This window comes from Vidua macroura, chromosome 8 (assembly GCF_024509145.1).
Source record: "Vidua macroura isolate BioBank_ID:100142 chromosome 8, ASM2450914v1, whole genome shotgun sequence".
Lineage (NCBI taxonomy): Eukaryota > Metazoa > Chordata > Aves > Passeriformes > Viduidae > Vidua > Vidua macroura.
Window position 1 is genome coordinate 29,106,410 of NC_071578.1, and position 19,388 is coordinate 29,125,797.

Genomic DNA, 19,388 nt, shown 5'->3' on the forward strand with positions numbered 1-19,388 from the left:
CAACATATTCTCAGACTGAAGAGTCTTCCTCTCCTCTGAAATTTACATCATATCAAGAACACTTAATGAGGTCTTAGTATTAGCAGGCATCAAAGCAGCTTTAGGTGCTCAGCCCTGACATAGACTTTCCAGTGCCAGTAGTTGCAGATTTTGTTTTATGACTTCAAACCAAACAAAACCACAAAATCACTGCTATGCAAGCTTTGGAAACTCTCCTTAGATGGCTGTTGCAAATTAAGGTTATTGGAGGTTTACAGCATCCCACTTAAAAGTAACAATCTAATAATAAACATTCTGTTGCTAAACAGAATCCAACTTCTGCCATTCTCATAATACTACCAGAACTGTGTGTAAAAGCTGTAGTAAAACTGGATGGCTTATCCCACAATAGGATTTACAGACTAATACAATCAAGGTTTAAAATGTACAAGTCTTGTTCTCTGGACCCTTTTCCCCATGAAAATATCCTCTGAGATCAATAACCCCCCAGTGCAGGAATGCTCTGTGAAAACAGCAGCAGAAAAGCTCTGTTTCATTACAATCCACCTTATGCTTTTCCAGGACATAAACAACAGTTCCACTCCACAGTCCTTTCCAAGTAAGGATTTTTATGAGAATTTTTATCCAGCTTCCTAGCAGGTCTTTGACTTCTGTGTATTAAGAAACTCTTGATAAATTCAGTTAGATTTGGAAATCTGAAGCAAGTCTACCGAGGAAAATGCTGAGAAACTCACAAACAAAGCATCCTGTACTCAATCACCTCCAGCTTTTGGAAAGACTTTTCCACGCTATAATCAGGTCAAAAGAAGCTGCTTTTGTCATGTTAGTCATTGCACAAGTGTTTGGAAGATATATAAACTGAAGAATCTATAACAGCTTAATCTTTACAAGGCCAAATTCTTCCCAAGAGTGAAAAAACAAGGACAGCAGCTGGAGTCCCCTCCATGTGGACAGAACAGGCAAAGTAATTCCCAGTCTGTGCAGTACAAAGGTTGCTTAGTGTAGAACTCGTTGCTCCCAGTTTATCAAAGCACTCTGAAGACACACGTAACAGGAGCCTCGCAGGAGCACCCACTGACCTCAGCCAATAACCAACCCCACACTCAGAGACCTAAGTGGTCCCTTAAAGACTCTTTTGGTTTGGGACCTCACTACCTGCCCCCTGCAGGATCAAACCCAGAAAATGGTAACCCCACCATCTCTTGTTCACAGCTCCTTTCTTGCCCCTCTTCACCAGCTAGGAGAGCAGCCACAGTCTCTGGAAGCACAGCTGAGGCCTCCACACTGCAGTGCCCTGCAAATACGAAGCACAGCTACCTGGTGGCAGAGACACAGCACATACCTGATCCTTTGCTGGCACCAGCAGCTCTTCAATCATCATGCTGTCTCGGGCATAGGAGCTCCTGTTCAGCGTGTAGGACCTATCCGAACTGAAGGAGCGGAGGCTGTTGTATTTACCATTTATCATAGAAAGTGCAGGTGACAATGAGATGAACAGAAAATAAAAATAAAAAAATTAATACATGCAACTTCCAGGGATAGCACAAAATGGCAAAATATACATAATCCGTGAAATAAATACAAGGAGGAAAATGGAATAAAAAGTATTTGACTACAGTTAAATATTCCCTTCCCTACAATATGCATGAGCAAAATCTCAGCAGATGCTTACTGCTTTGGCAGTAATGTTGTGGCTTTAGAATAAATCTAGAAAAGTGTATTCAAGTATTCAGATGAACTTTGATAAATATCTCCATGCCCTAATCCTGAAGGTGACCCACAAGGGCAGGTCCCTGGGGAGCTGTGGGTAGGTCACAGTGCCTGCCCACACAGCTCAGGTTGCTGAAGCAGGTTTAACTAAGAGCAAGTTTTATGTGATGTCATTCTCTTCGTGGCTGAACCACTTCTGGCATTGTTACAAACACCGTAGTTATCCCTAGAGTTAGAAAGGAAAGGATAATAAGTTTGAAATGAAAGGAGAAATAAATTTGCTTAATGACAACTAAGTACAGATTCCGATGTTTTGGGAATTATTTTGTGCATGTTAAACTATTTAGAAATAACTATGATCACTCTTAACATGTTGCAATTAAAGCAACGTAGGAGTGTTTTACATTTAACCCTGGAAGGTACATTATGGTATGTGCTAAAAACATGCTGCAGGCCTAGACATGCTTGCTACGTGACAAAAAATAAAGTAGTAAAAAACGTGAATTAATACAAAGCAACATCCACCAACATATTACACTTTTGAACTAGCAACACTTTTCACATTCAGAACTCTACAATGTGCTTCATGCATTTAGTAGTTGCTAATTGAATTTCTCTAATCCCTTAGCACACGCTCCTTCTTGTGCTGGAAGCAGAACTGGGATCTTAATTACACACTGTAGGCATATGTTAAGCAGACTTTTACATGATAAAGGGCATAAAGAATTTAAGTTATATTTGTTATAACAGAGGGATAATCTCTAGGGCTGAACCCCCTGCTCCCCAAAATAAAAACATGTCACTTTCCAAAGCTAAATAAAATGAAGATGAGCAATGGCAGCAGCAGAAAGATGAGAGAGATGTAACACGATGCCATGCCTTCTTACCTGACTTTTGGACTAAAGCAATTTACATTGGAAAAGAAACAGGAGAAATAGAAAGCAAAGAATCAGACAGGAAAAGCAAGATGTTATGGCTGGGTGGCTTATATATTTAATGTGTTCATTTCTTAATGTTACACTCAGAATCAGCAGTAAGATACATCCACAGAATACTTTTTTGGCTAAATTAAATACTTCACAGAAATAAACCACTGTATTTGTCTCCTCTGAGCATAACATGGGCAACACAAAAAATGAGCTACGCAGCAACAAATAGCAATGGCACTGCTAAAACCAGAAGCATGGGAATATTAGATTCCTCTCAAAGAAAAGATAACATGGGGTTGAACCTCAGATCTCCCTAACAGATGGTGACTGTGGAATCTGCTCTCCCACCTGCACAGGGAGCACTCTGTGCAAGAAGAGAGCTGTAAGGAGTGAAAGGTGCCAGGTAAATCAGTGTGGGGCTCTGCACACAGAGCATGTTCCCTCTGCATCCCCACTGCCCTGCTGCAGCCCTGATCACAGTGACAGGGCTGTGTGGTCACCCTGCTCACACCAGATTGGAAAGCAGCACGTCAGCTTTGTTAATTCAGGTTACGATGACATGAGATTCTGCCTTCAGATCTAATTTGCTGATTTTCTGGCTAATGGACTATTTAAAGCATCTTGGCATTGCTAATGAATGTATTATCTCATAAACACTTAGAACTTCCCTAAAAATTGTAAATCAAGCACAACATGGCTGGGGACTACTAAAGAGCAAATTTCCACCGCGTGCTTACATTTCTAATGTGGCCATAAGAAACAAGACTGAAGGGTAGACATCTAAGCTTTACCTTATGGGAGTTGCCATTTGCTGTTAGACAATGAACTCACTTTTTAAAACAGATCTTTAAACTACAGCATAGGAAAAAGCCCTCAGGGCTCCAGCTTATGAGGTTTAATTATTAGCTTCAGTACAATTCAACTGTCAGTAACTACACTGCAAATCCACAACTATGGAAGCAATCTCTGCTCACACAGTTTTAACTGTTTTGAGCAACTCACACTGAAGCCTTTAGCAACAATCAAAAATAAAATCTAAAATGCTGATCTGGAAATACCTGCATTGAAATTAACATTAGTCAGACAACATATTAACTTTACAACATTTTATCAGACTCACAGAAACTTTGGCCTGTTTTTCATAACACGTAATCCATTCCCTGTCAAAATTAATCCTGCAACAAATTTAAGGGAAACCTGCCTTTTTTTTTTTTTTTTTAGAGAGAGGAGCATTTTTTTAAAATGTTGTCTTTCTCAATTGGATTACTCACTAGCACCTTTAAAGAAATAAAAGCACCAAATAGCAAAATGATTTGTCATTCAGTTTTTCTGGCATTTACATTCTTCAGCAAAACACAGCCATTAAGGAGCTCTCTACTGTGAGCATCAGTCTGACCAGTAGTAGTCAAAAGAAACCAGGATTTGCTGGCTGCTCTAGATCAGTTTCTAGAGGTACCTTGGAGATGTTCAGAGCATGAACAGAGACCAGAAAAAGTGAATAGTTAAGTTTTGTGTATCATTGCCATAAGAAGCCAACATGAATAAAGAATATGAAATAAAACTGCAATGAACATATGCTTCAAAGGAAGTACACCCCCTCTACTTCACTTCAAAATAGACTCCAGTGCTGTGTGGAAGAGCACGCTTGGTTTGTGAAAACTTGTTCCTGTGGTGACACACGAACGTGAGAAACAGCAAATACAGTACCTGGCGGAGCGGGCTCCCAGGCTGAAGCCCATGTATCCTTCAGCAGGCAGAGAATCATCTCCCAGCTCTTTCAGGTCCTGGGGTCCGAGGTATTTGTCTGTATCGCCTGTCATTGCATCCTCACCTGCCGGTACAAAAGCCAGGCTGGAATCAGAGCTACACGTAGGGCAGATGTTTGTGCGCTTAGTAACTCATAACGCCCTTCCCTGCTCGCCAACAAGGAATCAATCCAGTCACCCCCACTTTCCCTAAGGCTCTTTCCACGTTGGATGTTAATTATCCACCCTCTGAATGTGCCTGAGAAAATAATTTTATTGGGGGACAAACGAAAGAAGCAAAATTCCACCTTGACGTAAACCCAATAAAATTATACGAGGGATGACTTTTGCCCAATCGTCTCAGCAAGCTAAAGAGTTCCTCTGTACTTTGCATCATTGTGCTCACTTTTGCTTTCCTTATGGAAAAAAATCCGAGCTGACAAAGTTGGATCATTCCCTGTGAGGGGAAAAAAAGCCAACAAAACAACAAACCAATCAACAAAACCAACCCCCGGCTGTAAGAGACAGCTTGTTTGCCCACCGGCCCTGAAAAGTGCAGCAAGCTTGAATGGAGGCTGCGGAGGGAAGGAAGAGGTCTGCCTGCCACCTTGGGTATTTCTCAATACCTTTTGGAAGTTTGAATGTAAGACGGGAATTTTGTTTGGTTTTTTTTTTTTTAAGGAACCGCTCCCCACTGCCAGGCTGATTTCCGAAGGTAAGCGCTTCCCGGGCAGCCCCATGCCCGCGGCTCGGGCCCGCCGAGCCCCGCAGCGGGGCGGGACCCCGGGCACCGCCGCGACACGTGGGACGCGGCCATCCGCACGGAAGGACATGTTTTATCCAAAAAGCCCCAAGAGGAAGGAAAGTTAGATGTTGGGAGAGGCGGGCAGGCGCCACAAAGGGTTAACGGAGCAGCTGCCCGGCGGGGAGCATTTGCATGCCATTACATCATGCAAACCTACATTCCTGCATTGACAGAGCAAGTCCAAAAGATGCATTTTGCGGTTGTTGGGTCCCCACCCCCCCCCGCCCGTTCCCTCAACAGCACGGAGCAGAGAGCGCTCCCTGTAAACTCGTGGCTTGCCGATATTCACTCTTCTCCTTTGTTGTGAACGCGTTTTAGGTGTGTTAAGTTTAAACTGCACAACAGAGAAGTTTAACAACAGCGCGTTCCCGAAGGTAAGTGACTCCCAAGCCCAGACTCACGTTTCCCGCTTTCATTCAAGGAGTTTAGACTAGTTTCCATTCACTAAACTCAGGAAACCACAGGCGAGCTCTGGTTTTAAACTAACAATCAAGTCTAAAAATACCCCTTCAGCTACTGCTTTGCAAACGGCAAACAAACAGACGAACTTTCTCCTCCAGCCCAGCAACAACCAGTATTTTAAGCAGCAGTAAAAAAGCTAAAACGTTCACAATACACCAGAAAGCATTCAAAAACCCGAAACAGAAACATCATACATCAAGTGAAACTTTAAAAAGTCTTACTGTTTTGGAAAGCCATTTTCACCAGCCTGGTCTATAAGATTTTTTTTCCCCTGGTGTTTCCAAGAATTCCTATTAGTCCTATTAGTCCTTAAGCAGTGATTTAGACTTAATCTCCAAACCAGCACAAGCAAACTAATCCCTGTGGGTCATATTCGCTTTCCACACAACAACTGAGATCTTCTTAACATCTTGATCTCTTCGTATGTATTTTAGGACATGTGCATCTTTGTCCTCTCAACTCAAATTAAAGTTCTTTGCAAATATGAAACAAAACGAAAAGTAATAAGTTTTAAAAAAAAATAAAAATCCCTTTTTAATCACTCTGCAGACATCCCTTTAAAGCTTCTGCTGATTGGATTACAGCCTCCCTTGGCAAGCCTCTTGAATGGTGACATAAATGCAGGCACTCCAGTTATTTGTATGTAAATAGGGGTGCTGCGAGGGTGTAGTTTTTCTGTAACTTGATGCCGGGGCTGAGCAGGGAGCGCGGGGCTGCGGGGAAGGCGCTGCCTCCGCCCGCCCTCCCCGGCCGGGGCCGGCGCCTCCCCCCGCGCCCAGCCCCGGGGGAGCCCACCCTCAGCACTGCCCCTCCCGCCGTGCGGGGGGCTGGTGGCCACGGAGGAGACCGGACCGAAGCCTGGGAGGCGAGGAAGCGGCCCGGGACGGCGAGAGATCCGGGCAACTTTCAGCAGCTACGAACTGAACCACTAAATTTGGAAACTTCTGCCCTTGCAATACCTGAAGACAAACGTAAGGAGCAGAGGAGGCGTTTTCTTTAAGAGCATCGTTTGTCAAAGGCAAGGAGAATGACCAAAAAAAACCCATTCAGTCGAGCTGTAAAATTCGTTAGATGTTATCCTGCTCTGCAGCTAATCCAGCCGGGGCAGGATTACTCTGATGAAATGCTCTCATCAAAGGAAAAGCTGCATCTAGGAGTGGTAATTTCAAAGAATTCCAGACATTGTTTTGTGATCGTGGGAGGCTGGAGCAAAATGGGTGGTGCACGTTTCAGCAATCCCACTCTGTTTAATTAGGTGCTGCAGCCTAATCCTCTGCGCTCCAGGTAACAGTGAGTAGTGTTTGCTCACAGCACACGGAATTCCTGCAGAGAGGATCCCACGGAAGACTGAAGACAAAACTCTGAACTCAAACAATAGAGAAGTGCCCAACAATGAGACACCGATGAAAAAACACCAACAGATACTGCACTGCGCTGCTGCCTTTGCCATCCTTCCCTTCCTAATAGGCTACATGTTGAAGAAAGGTGATATCCCTGCTAACAGCGGGTAAACACAGCTATCACAAGTAGAGGAAACTGCTCAAAGTCCAGGGAAAACCAGCGGCAGTAGGTCAAAGCAAGGGCCCGTCAGTTCTAGTGCACCCTGTCTCTGACAGCAGCCACATTTCACAGGAGAGTATGGGAACATGGACCAGCAGAAGTATTCCAGGACTTTTTCCTAGCTGGCACTGGCTTGAGCACGTTTTCTAAACCTGAAAGAGGTTTGTATAGTCATGAACAGGTTTTTTTTTTTCCTTTTTAAATCCTTCCAGTTACACTTTGAACTCGTGTAAATTTTTCATGCTCCCCACACCAAGGATCCGTGCAAGGAGTCATAAAAGTCAACTACCTCCTGTAGGAGGAGCAGCCCTTTCAATCTGGATCTGACTCTTGGTGCCCCATATTTTTCTGGTTTCACTGGTGCCCCATATTTTTAGAGTTCTGGAGAGCAGCAAGCAGTGCTGCTCACTTTGCCACCCATTATATGTTCCAGCCTATCTCTCACACAATTTGTTTTATTTTCTGGGATAGAAGGTTCTACTGTTTTTAGTCTTTTCTCCCCAAGAATAATTTTCTTACCTCTTATCATCTTTCTCATCCCAAGTTTTCCCTGTTTTTCTGGTCTCCTAGCATGCCTCCTACAGCTGGGAATCGCAGGAGCACAGGGTAGGTGTTCTTTTTAGAGGCCAGTGAGAAATACAGGCTCTCTGGCAGCAGGAGAGAAGGCATCATGTGGCTTGGGAAAAGTCCCAGACAAAATTTAATCATAGGCTGGGATCCAGATGAGCATTTGTCATTTGGCTTTGCTAAAGATACCTGAGGATTTTGCCACTCCTTCATCACAGCCTGTCCAGAGCTGTCTTGATGGCAGAAGAGGTAGAGCCACAGGGAAAAGGAGGATGTTTCAAGTTGTAGCCAAGTATGTTCTCCAAAGTATGGAGAAAAGCCAATACCAACCACTAAAACTTTTATGAACCTGTGTAATGTTATGGAGCCAAAGAAACTCTGAAAACTGAGCTTAAAAATATAAAAAAATCAACCCCTCCCAAGATGACCAATAACAGATTTTCGTGCATGGTGATGTTCTGACATGTCTGAAATGCACTTAAACTGTTGTATTGAAGCACTTCTCAGGGATCAGGCAGTGTGCATTCATGTTCTGTTGGGACATCTGTCTAATCTTCCAGGGATTGATTAGCATGATACTTATTCTTACTGAGGCAGGCATCTCCATTAAATGGGTTTAAAACTGTGTCCTGGTTTACACCCAAAAGTTTGTTATCTACTGAAGGCCAAATTAAAAAAAAAATAAATTAAAAGTTCAAGAATAACTGGTTTTTAATAATGTCTAAACTCTCCACACGTGATTGGGTTTATGGATTGCATTCTTTTTTTGCCCTTCACTGCTCAGTCTCTCTCCTCTTTGTATCAGCTCCCATGGCTTGCTGTCCCTTCCCCTCTGGGACAGCAGCAGCAGCTACAGGGAGGGCTGTAGTGACAGGGTTCAGGGCAGGGCTGTGGCTCCCTGCACCAGATTAAAGCTCCTGCAGCTGCCCAGAGGGATGCTGAGAGGATGGGCATGGCTCCAGAGGAGGGGATTCCTTCCAGGCCTCCTGCAGAAAACTGGAGTTGAGCTTTACCACGGTTGAGCCCTGCTCCCCACCAGCCCCATGGCCACGGGAACAGGGCTGGGACTCCCAGCTGCACGGGGAGCCAGCTCACAGCTGGAGATGGTGAGAGGAAAGTCTCAGTTCCTCCAAACTCAGGTTTACATTTGTAAGATTTGCAATCTCTTCAAAAAGAAAAGCACAGCACACGCTCAGTGTGCATCAGAATTGCTCTTCTACAAAATCTCTGCTGTGTATGAAGGTGAGCCCTCATTTCTTTTCCCCACAACATCATGTTCACATCTTTCAAAAAAAACACCATTTCTTTTTTGCGGTGTAGCAATTTCCCAACACTTAACCTCATTTGGGCAGACTTGCCAGAACAGTCTAGGAATAAGAATAAAAAAATAAATCTCTCTTCTCAACCACTTTGACTCCAAACCAAACTGTCCTCAGTAGGGAAGAGAAATTACACAATTCCCATGTAAATACTTATTTAGTGGGCACAGCAAGACATAAAACACAAGGAAATGGTTTCCTGACATTTGTCCCCGAGCTCTGAGTCTCTACTTTCCAAGTCTTCAATTTGTCTTATGAGAGAAACCTTGAGGGTTGTGGCTCATTGAGAAGCCATTCAACAAGTCTGTCTCACTGAAGAGTTTTGGCTGATGATATGAACACCAGCCAAGCCAGGGAGAGCTTGGATTTGTTTGCTAAATTTGTGCCTTTCTCCCACTTGGAAATCAGCTCCCTGGCTCTGAGATTTGTCAGAGTGCCTTACCATCTTGAACAGATTTGTTTCGGCTGGTGTAAGTGGATGCATTGCATATAAATACCCCACTAACACTGAGGAGTTGTGGGGATGGGCATCACTGAGTTGTCTTTACAGATCTGCAAATCAGGGAAGAGACACAGGCCAGTGGTTATCACCTCAAAGCCTGTAATTAATCACAAGCCTTGCAAAACACCTGTTATCTGATTTGTGAGCTCCCTTTCAGTGCTGGGTTTGAAAAAGATCCTGTCATCTCAGTATCATAGAATGGCCTGGGTTGTAAGGCACCTTAAAGATCATCCTGTTCCAACTCTGCTGCGTGGACAGGGACAGACCAGGGACACATCCAGTCTGGCCTTGAACATTTTCAGGGATGGAGCACGCACATCTTCGCTGGGAAACCTGCTGTAGCTCCTCACCACCCCATGAGTGAAGAATTTCTTCCTAATACTGAATATAAACCTACCCTCTTTCCGCTTAAATCTATTCCCCTTGTCATGTCACAACATGCCCTTGTAAAAAGTCCTTCTCAAACTTTCCTATAGATCCCATTTAGGTACTGGAAGGTGCTCTGAGGTCTCCCTGGAACCTTCTCCAGGATGAACAACCTCAAGCCCCTCAGCCTGGTTTCACAGAAGAGGTGCTCCAGCTCTCTGATCATTTTTGTGGCCTCTTCTGGACTTGCTGCAATAGCTCCATGTCCTCCTCACGTTGGGAACCCAGAGCTGGATGCAGCACTCCAGGTGGGGTCTGGTGAGAGCTGCCCGTGGTGCTTTGGATGCAGCCCAGGACACGGCTGGACATTTCTGGGCTGCAAGTGCACATTGCCAGGTCTTGTCAAGCTTCTCTTTCACCAACAGCCTCAAGTCCTTCTCCTCAGGGCCGTTCTCAATCCATTCTCCACCCAGCCTGTATTTATGCTTGGGATTGCCCTGATCTTGGTGCAGGACCTTGCACTTGGCCTTGCTGAACAGCATGAGTTTGACTTTCCCACCTCTCCAGCCTGTCCAGGTCCCTCTGTGTGGCATCCCTTCCCTCTAGCACGTTAACCACACAGCTGGGTGTCACCAGCAAACCTGCAGAGGGTGCACTGATCCCACGGTCCACATTGCCAACAAAACTGTGAAATGGCACCAGTTCCAATACCAGTGCCTGAGGAATGGCACAAATCACTGGTCTCCCCTTGGACACTGAGTCTTTGAGCACAACTCTGAGTACCCCATCCAGCCAATTCCTTGGGCACAGAGCTGTCCATCCATCAAATCTCTCTCTCCAGTTTAGACACAAGGATGCAGAGCCGGACTGTTTAGGTATAAATGACTCTCTCAGCTCCCCTGGCCACAACACGCGTGCAGAATACAGTCTGCAACACGCAAGGAACCAACTGTACCACCTGCATTCCTGATTGTTGGTTTGGTCTTTGTTATACTGAGAGTTAGTGACTAGAAGAAACCTCCACAGATTTGGCTTTAAAAATGATCCCATACATTACAATTGCCATCTTTAGCTCCAGCACCCAGGCTCCCCACAGGGTGTTTCTGGTGTGTACCTCGCTGTGCAGTGGGACACAGCAAGTTCCTGCCCTGTTCACTCTCACTATTATGCATCAGTGTTCCTGTCAGCTGAAACAATGCAGTATTTTGAGCAGGACAATGGCCTAGGAGAGCTATTTGGAAAACATGTATGTATGGTAAGAACATGATCCATTTGGAACTGCACAATGACAGATGGGAAACAAACCAAAAGCCTCAACGCATGAATTAAACAAGAGCTGCACACAAAGAACTGAAATATCTTTTACACCTTGGTGCTTGAATGCGATGAAAATTAGAAGTAAATACATCAATAGGGATGAAGAGAGATTGACTAGAGAAAAACAAGAAAATCTAACACAGTAATTTGTTTTTTATAAAAACCCAAGAACTTTGTTCTTTCTGCCATTGATTTTGAGTATCAGCCATTTCTTCCAAAGTGTTTTGATATTTTACCCTCTTGTCCAGTATTTAATTTTTCAATTAAAACAATAAAACATTTATTTATTTTATAGAAGCATCAGCAAAATGATTATTCCAGGAAAGTGAAGGTAATTTGATCCAAAAATCGTAAGAAATTCAGAAAAAAAGTTAGAGGATTATCAGCAGTAGCTCAAAGAATTTTTGAAAGCGCTCTTAATTTTAAAGCAGAACTTATTGTTAGTGGGATAATAAGAAAATTATCTGAAAGGATTAGTTTTCAGACAGATGAAATAAAAGGAAGAGGATTAAGTTAAATATCAGCGCAATACAAAAATGCACAAATACCTTCTTCAACATCTGACAAATATTCAGCATCACTGAGTATTTCAGGGGCATTGGCTTTACGAACTGCATGATTTAAATAAACAAAACAATTAAAGAAAAGCACATACTATTGATGTGTCAACAAAATCAATGTACAACAATAACAGATGTGCAATGACCATATCCAATTAATAATGTGTGTTAGTCTTGGGTTTTTAAACAGACAGTTCTTATAATCACAAAGAGTGAAAAAAAATTTAAATTTTTAATACCTTCATCATCAGACATATCAAGAACTTCATTCATGGTTTCTGGTACATTCATTTTGTGCTTTTCTGTAACAGTCTGTAATAGAAAAAAAAGCAGTTTTAGAGTGCAGGCATAATTTGTCTTAAAATTCTATTTATTTTTAAAATTAAATGCAAGATAAGATTTTTATCTGCAGTTAAAAACACAATGCAATTTTTAGCTTTTTATTCACTTTCTAGTTTAAAGATGCATTGAACTATAAATTAAAAAGACTACAGAAATAAACAATATTGTATTTGTTTTTTAAACTATGTTCATATTGTCATAGCAGAAAAACCACAAGTAGAAAGCTTAGATGATGATATCAAAAGAAGAATCAGGTATACTGAAATGAACTTCATTTTCGGGGGCTTAATAAGAACTCTAGGTAATCATCTCAATTTTGAGCAAGGAATATGTCATCTCTAATAAAACCAAACCTTCTGAGGGAAGTATTTCTCCTTTGACATCAGAAGAATTCTGCAATTTGGGAGTGGCTGAACCTATGTGATTTTTTTTCAGAGGTGCCTCAGCAGGAATTGTGTGTTTCTCCCACAAATAAGAACAATTGTAACCAGATGCGAGCTAAATGATACCCCTGAAGGGCTTTGTGCATGAAAGACACTCAGAAATGGTTGCATGGTTTTTATCTCAATGTGTATATTGATTCACATTCAAAGACCAATATAAAGAAGAACAAAAGCAGAAAAAAAAAAGTTCTGAATGCACCTGAAATCCGTTCCTAGAACACCTGCATCCTAAGAATGACATACACATGTACTTTTTACATTTCCAGCACAACAACCACTGGTAGAGGTTTGGGTCAGACAAGAGCTTCTGCAGAGATACCATTCAAGGAGTGCAGTGGAATTAAAAACAAATCAACCAAAACAAAACCACAAAAAAAAAAAAAAAAAAAAAAAAAAGTGCCAAACCAAAAAAACACACACACACACAAAAACACACCAAACCCCAACCCCAAACAAAAACCCACTCCCATCTTTATGGGGATTTTAGATTGTATTCTTTTTCAACCATACTTATTCTCATGCTTCATATGCAAATAAGAAATCATTAAGAACTTCAGGAGGGCAAAATAGCCTTTCCATTTTCACTTATTTTAAAATATTTCAGTTCTTCTCTGGCCTTATGAGTACTCACTTGGCATTTCATGTTTCTTAGGCTACTGCCATCACTTGATATAGGCAGAAGAGCTCCTCCATGCTCAAACATTACAAAACCTACAGAAAAGCCTCATGCAATTAATTTTGTGGGAATTACTTGCAAAGCTTTTTAACATATTGTTAAACCAGCAAAATCATTGGACTTTTTCCAGGTACTTCTGCATTTTTTTTAAATTGGCGTTTGAGTATAAATTATAGTAAAATTAGTTATTCATCCCTGATTCCTTTAAATTTAGCTTTGGGAGTTATTTAGCCACGAGCCTCAAAATATAAGTCTCCGCAGTCAAACTGAATTTTTAGGAGCCTCAATTATAAATCAGATTTCATATCTAGACTTCCAAGGTCTAAAAATTACACACTGGTAAGTAGCATATTCTGATTTCTGGGTTTCCCTTGAAAGTAGATATTTGAGGTAGTACAGGTCTTTCAGCATCTAACATTTCCTCCAGCACGATTCAGAGCCTGACCCACCATCTCTCTACTCTTCATCTACAGAAGATAAATGGTCAGTCAGTTTATGCAGCACAAACACCCCCAGCTTGTTGGTTTTAAAAGCCAAGAACAGCCTTGTGAAATTGAGAGTTTTTAGCATAAATATGTGGTTTTCCTGCAGCTACTTAATTGAACAGTAGGTAGTCATTCAAGTTTTCCTATCCTGTATAACATTCTGTATCAAATTTTTCTGTGTGGAAAATGTTTTGGAATCTTTCTAAAGAGAAATTTATTCCTGAGAAAACATAGAGAAAATGTGTAAGGAAAAAAAAATCAGCATTACTTTCGAGCATATTCCTTTATATCTTATTGTTCTGAAATTTATTTTTTGTGTGGTGGATTTTCTGTAAACTACTGGAACCACAGCCAGGAAAGTCACAGGAAGCAAAGGTGCATGCAGTAGTAACAAAACTAAAATCTGCCTGTCATCCCAAAAGCTCATCATATTGCAACCACCTGCTTGCACAGATAGACCACACAAAGGGGCGATGACAAAACACAGAACACACACAGTAACTGTTTTCCACCCCTGGTATGTCTAAAAACACATACATGTGCATTTTATCTTTTTAACCAGACAAAGAAAAATAGTTGCTGAAAGACAATATCCTGAATTTATGTTCTTCAGACCCAGTTTGGGCTTTATTACTACGGTAATGCATGGAGGTGCCTCGCCCCAGAAAACTTCTTCAGAGAGCAATTTGGCAAAATATTAGTGAGCAAAAGATCCTTCTGAGAAATGCTTTGGATTCTGTGAATGTTTCTGACAGCAGGTAATATTTGACCACTGCTAGTCCCTTCAATGTCTCCTGGCTAATGCTTCCTGAGAGGCAGGACAGACAAGCTGGAGTTCACAGCCACGTGAGGGAATGGGTATTTGGGGTTGCAGAGGCTGGCTGTGGCTTCTTGCAGAATACAGCCTTTCACCATCCTATGGAAGGGACCAGAAACTACACAATGAGGAGCTTTTAAGTAAATTCCAACCATTTTTTTATATTGGAATGTGTTCTCGTAGGTCAAATTCAAGCCATTAAGCATCAGATCGTTGGGAAATGCTCTCAAGCAGCTTTTGTTTACACAAGCCTGTAGGAACATCTTTTCCGCTGCAAAATTGTTCCCTGAAAAACAAGATGTGTGGACAAACATTGTCTGGAGAAACACTGCAGTTGTGACCAGTCCTTTACACTGGCCATTTTCTGGTCCTTTGGTGCTCTTTCTGTGCACATCCTCACAGTGTCTACTACCTTAAAAATAGCTCATGTTTTACTTAATATCAACTTTATACTGCTAAAAGGAAATAGGTGACTGGAATCTAGGTAGTCACATAAATAAACAAAGTTTAGTTATAGTCATACTCTGGCTTTGGAAAAATTCTTCCATTCCCTACTGAAGTGAGCTGTACTTACAATTGTAGTCATGGTCTCTTCTGTCACCACCTTCAGCGTGTCAACAACTGAAATGTAGCCAAGTCGCTTAGCAATGGCGAGGGCAGTGTTTCCATTCTAGCAATTGAAAATTCGTAACAGAAGTTGAATGTTAGCAAGAAGCGTAGGAACTACTGGTTAATTACAGAAGAATATAAAATAAAAGAAAAAAAATGTTTACATTTTCTGGTGGAAATAAATATTTGGGTAGTAGGATACATAAGTGGGATAAAATGGGACGAAAACGAAGAGGTTTTCAGTTGTTGTTCTCGTTCTGGGAGAGATGATGGTACAGAGGATGTGGGGGTGATGGAAATAGGCTTCCTCTGCTCTTTTCCTGTCCCACCAGGCCCATTTTTCAGGCCAGCACTTACCACAGTGAGCTCGTTGGGCGCGGCGCCGTGCTGGAGCAGGACGTTGATGATGTGGGTGTGCCCCTGCTGCGCTGCCTGGTGCAGCGGCGTGTACCCGTTCTGCAGGCACAGGGAGAGAGCAAAGGCAAGGCTGTGGGGGCACGGCACACAGCAGGGCAGCCCCCACGGCCACAGCTGGGACACTCACCTTCGTTTTGGCATTGACTTTTGCAGAGTGTTGCAGAAGGAAGTTCACAATTTTTATGTTTCCGTAGTGGCAGCCAACGTGCAAAGGAGTGTATCCCATCTAGAATGAACATCAGCAGTTAGTAAATGTGGGTATCCCACACGTACCCTGATTAAAAAAAAAATAATCGAAGAAAGCAAACAGGCATGAAACAGGAAAAATCCCATTAAGCTTTATTTCTTTGGACTATGTCAAAAATCCTCCAGCCTTGGAAAAAAGCACACTTCTCATGAAAGTCAATTTAAGTGCCCAGTGAGTACTTCCACTGGCTCCCTCGATGCCTCCAGGTGGATCCCATCTAAGCCCACAGACATGTGTGTGTCTCTAGGTGGTGTTGCAGGTTGCTGACCATTTCCCTTGGATTATGGAGTAGTTCACACAAGGTTACCTAATTTCAGTTGTATTAACACACGCTAGGAGATGGTAGCTGTGACAGTTACTTTAAATTTGGCTGTGCCACTCTTTTCCAGTTAATGATATACCCTTTGCCATCTAAAGAAACTACTAGCTTTGACAACCAGGATGAGTTAATCAGTGCCAGAAACAGCACTGAATTGAAATTCCATTGGCATCAGCAGAATGAAACTATCTGCTGACTTATGTGAACATTGGATCAGATGCCAAATGACTACAAGGAACTTTTCCTGCACAGAATAATAGCCCACAGTTGTAAGAGCTGGAGCAGTAGCTTAAATGAACTGAACACACAGACTTCATCTTACAGATCTTGTTAGTTTAGGGTTGGCCAAATAACTTCCTGTTCCAAGGAGTGCCTGGGGTCTGACTCTCTGACAGGGCTCCCTGGGCTGTCCAGAGCCTTGATTCTTCAGCAGAATGATGACTCAGAGTCATGTACCTCAAACACAGCTTCTACAGCCCCTGTCTCTACATGGGCCAAAGATAAACTCAGATTAAAGGATGGCCAAGCTATCAAAACAGTTCAAAAAACAGAAAAAAAAAAAAAAAAAGGCTGTGAGACCTTGTCCTACAAAACCTTAATTCCCTTCTCCCTCTTCAAAATACAGGCCTCTTAACATGACCAGCAAGGTCAAAAAAAAAAAAGTCAACATAAAACCAACTGGTGAGATGAAATCCAAAGTCAAGGACCACCTGCCAAGAACCCCCTGCGAATAACCCTACAACATTAAAATCTGGAGCATATCAGAGAGCCAAGACCAGCCGATCTCAGCTTTCCCTTTGAAGTGATCTGTAAAGGCTCCTCTCCAGCCTGTAACAATGAATACTGAAAAAGCAGCTATCAAACCCCCCATATTTACTTCAGTGCAATGACAGTTTCCTTCTAGAAATGGTGTACACAGAGACTTACACGTGGTGCCTACAAAAATGGCTGGAGGAGCAATTATTGTTGCTCTTCGTCACTCCTGACCAGTCTGCTGTTTAAATCAGAGACTAAGTGAAAGCTTTTCCTCCTTCTCCTCCCAATTAACGGTGGAAATCATGACATTTCCAGGGTCACAATTCAGCTAAATCTGAAGGAGGCCTCCTCTGAAGCTCTGCTTGTGTGTGGCAGCTGGAGGGCTGTGCACTGAAAGGCAGCTCCTGCCACGGGCACTGCACGTGTCCCCAGAAGCCGTGTGGGCACCTGCTGAGCCTGGTGGCAAAACACCAGTCCTCTGCCTGAGGTCCTTGGAGGGTCCTGGGAGCTTCCTTTTGAGTTTGCTGTAGCCTGTGGTCACCTCGTGTCAGGTCCTGTTTAGCTGACAGCAGAGGGACAGAGATGTGACACCGTGTCCCGGCTGGCTGGGCACGCTGGCCCTTGGCACACAGCACGGGACATCTTCGTGCTCCCAGCCAGCAGCACAGGGAGCCATTGCTCAAAGTAAAACTGGTCAGCAAAACACCCTCTCAGTGCCTGAAACCTGGAGAGGATATCCTTAACTTCTCAGTCAGAGCTCAGGTTCCTGCACTCAACTCCTTCCAGCTCAGGAAGGCACAGCAATTGTATCCCAAGACCCCCATGTAAATCGAGGTATTCCAGTGACTGCTCTGAAACACTCTAACTGGCAGATTCTGCAATTACACAATTAAATTAACAATAAAAGTAGCAATTCTCAAGGCTACTTGAGCTTGCTGCTTTCATTGTCTACAGAAAGGTGTCCAGGAGGCTAAAATATTTTACTTCAAAAGATATTAATAATTAACCCACCCACAAACAGACAAAACCCCCAAACAACAAAAACCCCATTAAAAAAAAAAATCCAAAGCCAAAAGCAAAAACAAAACAACAAAGCCCAGCTCACAATTATATAAATTTCTGCACAGCCATTCAGGCTTAGTTATAATTACTGGCAAAGCACTAAGGGATTTAGGAGGCAGCCTAATATTGAAAAAGTTACTTCCAAGAAAACCACGGCTTTTGTTTAACACAGCTCTAACAGACATCACCTTCTGACTGTTTTAAAGAATGAGCAACAACAGGGGAGTTAGCAGCTGGGAAGGGTTTATCAAGAGCTACAAGAATAAGTGCCAAGAAAATCAGAAATACTGAACTTTTCATTTCTAATGGAACACATAAAGAATACCTTATTCTCTTGCACTTCAATTTTTACTTTTGAGGGGAATTATCACAAGTCTTCTATATCATGTCAGTGAATTACTTTAATATCCTCCACTGGCAATAACTATAAATCTTAACAGCTTGAATTACTGCATCTTTCTAGTCATGCTGACTCTCAAGCTGCTCAGTTTTTGTTTTTCTGCTGTCAATGTCAGACAATGAAGTTACAGTATTGTTGTTTACAGGGCTAGAAATTGCCTTAGATCCAAAGATCACAAAGGCCTGACTGAATGAAACAGGCAAACCTACGTGTACACACACAGACACTTCCCTGCTTTGCTGAATCAGGACCTAACATGTTGCAGTACCTTGCAAAGGTTCATTATTGCATATTATCAGCCTGGAAATTTCCACATGATAACACTTAATAACAACTGAGCACGTACAGAGAGCCAAGGAGAGATAGTTAATGCACCATGAAGATATACCGAAGACACCTGTATTTGAATGTTTGTTCTGTATGAAAACAATATTTCTCAATAGTACTTCCCTCCCTCCCTGCCTCCTTCTTATCTCTTCCTGCATCTGAAAATTAGATATTCCAATGGAAAAGCTGGATCACTGATACGGTCTCAGGCTGCTATGGGGCTCCTGTCAGAACAAAGCAGGCAGACATGAATTAATCTGCAATAAAAATCCCAGCTCGACCTGCAAAAGAACACCATGACCTCTCAGCCACCATTATCTCCTACCAAAAGTACAGTTTTAGAAACAAAAGGCAGTTTAATACTGGTTTTGTTCCCCAGACAGTCTTCAGCCAAGGACTGGGAGACCATCAGTCCCCATGGGAGGCCCAACACCAAGAGCAGTGTCGTGACTGTTTGACTAAAAAAACCTGTACTGAAATAAAAACTCCAAACCCTGCCTTTCCTTCTTGATTGAACCAGCACTTTTCTCTCAGCCTTCCTTTGCCAGTCCATCACAGTACTGCTGTATCCTACAACTACACTCTCCAATGGGATAAGCAGTGGAAAAATGAGATGTGGAGACCTGCTGAGCCATGAAACAATATT

The 19,388-nt window shown here is 42.5% G+C and overlaps 1 protein-coding gene across 1 annotated transcript in view; it reads right to left on the reverse strand.

The window, feature by feature from the left end:
* ANK3 (ankyrin 3) overlaps window positions 1–19,388 on the reverse strand; it is a 314,256-nt gene that overhangs the window by 66,892 nt on the left and 227,976 nt on the right. The window contains exons 21-28 of the mRNA XM_053983225.1: window positions 15,759–15,857; window positions 15,572–15,670; window positions 15,180–15,275; window positions 12,082–12,154; window positions 11,831–11,893; window positions 4,347–4,470; window positions 2,598–2,609; window positions 1,343–1,445 (exon numbers count right to left, since the gene is read on the reverse strand). Coding sequence (XP_053839200.1) covers window positions 1,343–1,445; window positions 2,598–2,609; window positions 4,347–4,470; window positions 11,831–11,893; window positions 12,082–12,154; window positions 15,180–15,275; window positions 15,572–15,670; window positions 15,759–15,857 — 669 coding nt within the window. The remainder of the gene's footprint in view (window positions 1–1,342; window positions 1,446–2,597; window positions 2,610–4,346; window positions 4,471–11,830; window positions 11,894–12,081; window positions 12,155–15,179; window positions 15,276–15,571; window positions 15,671–15,758; window positions 15,858–19,388) is intronic.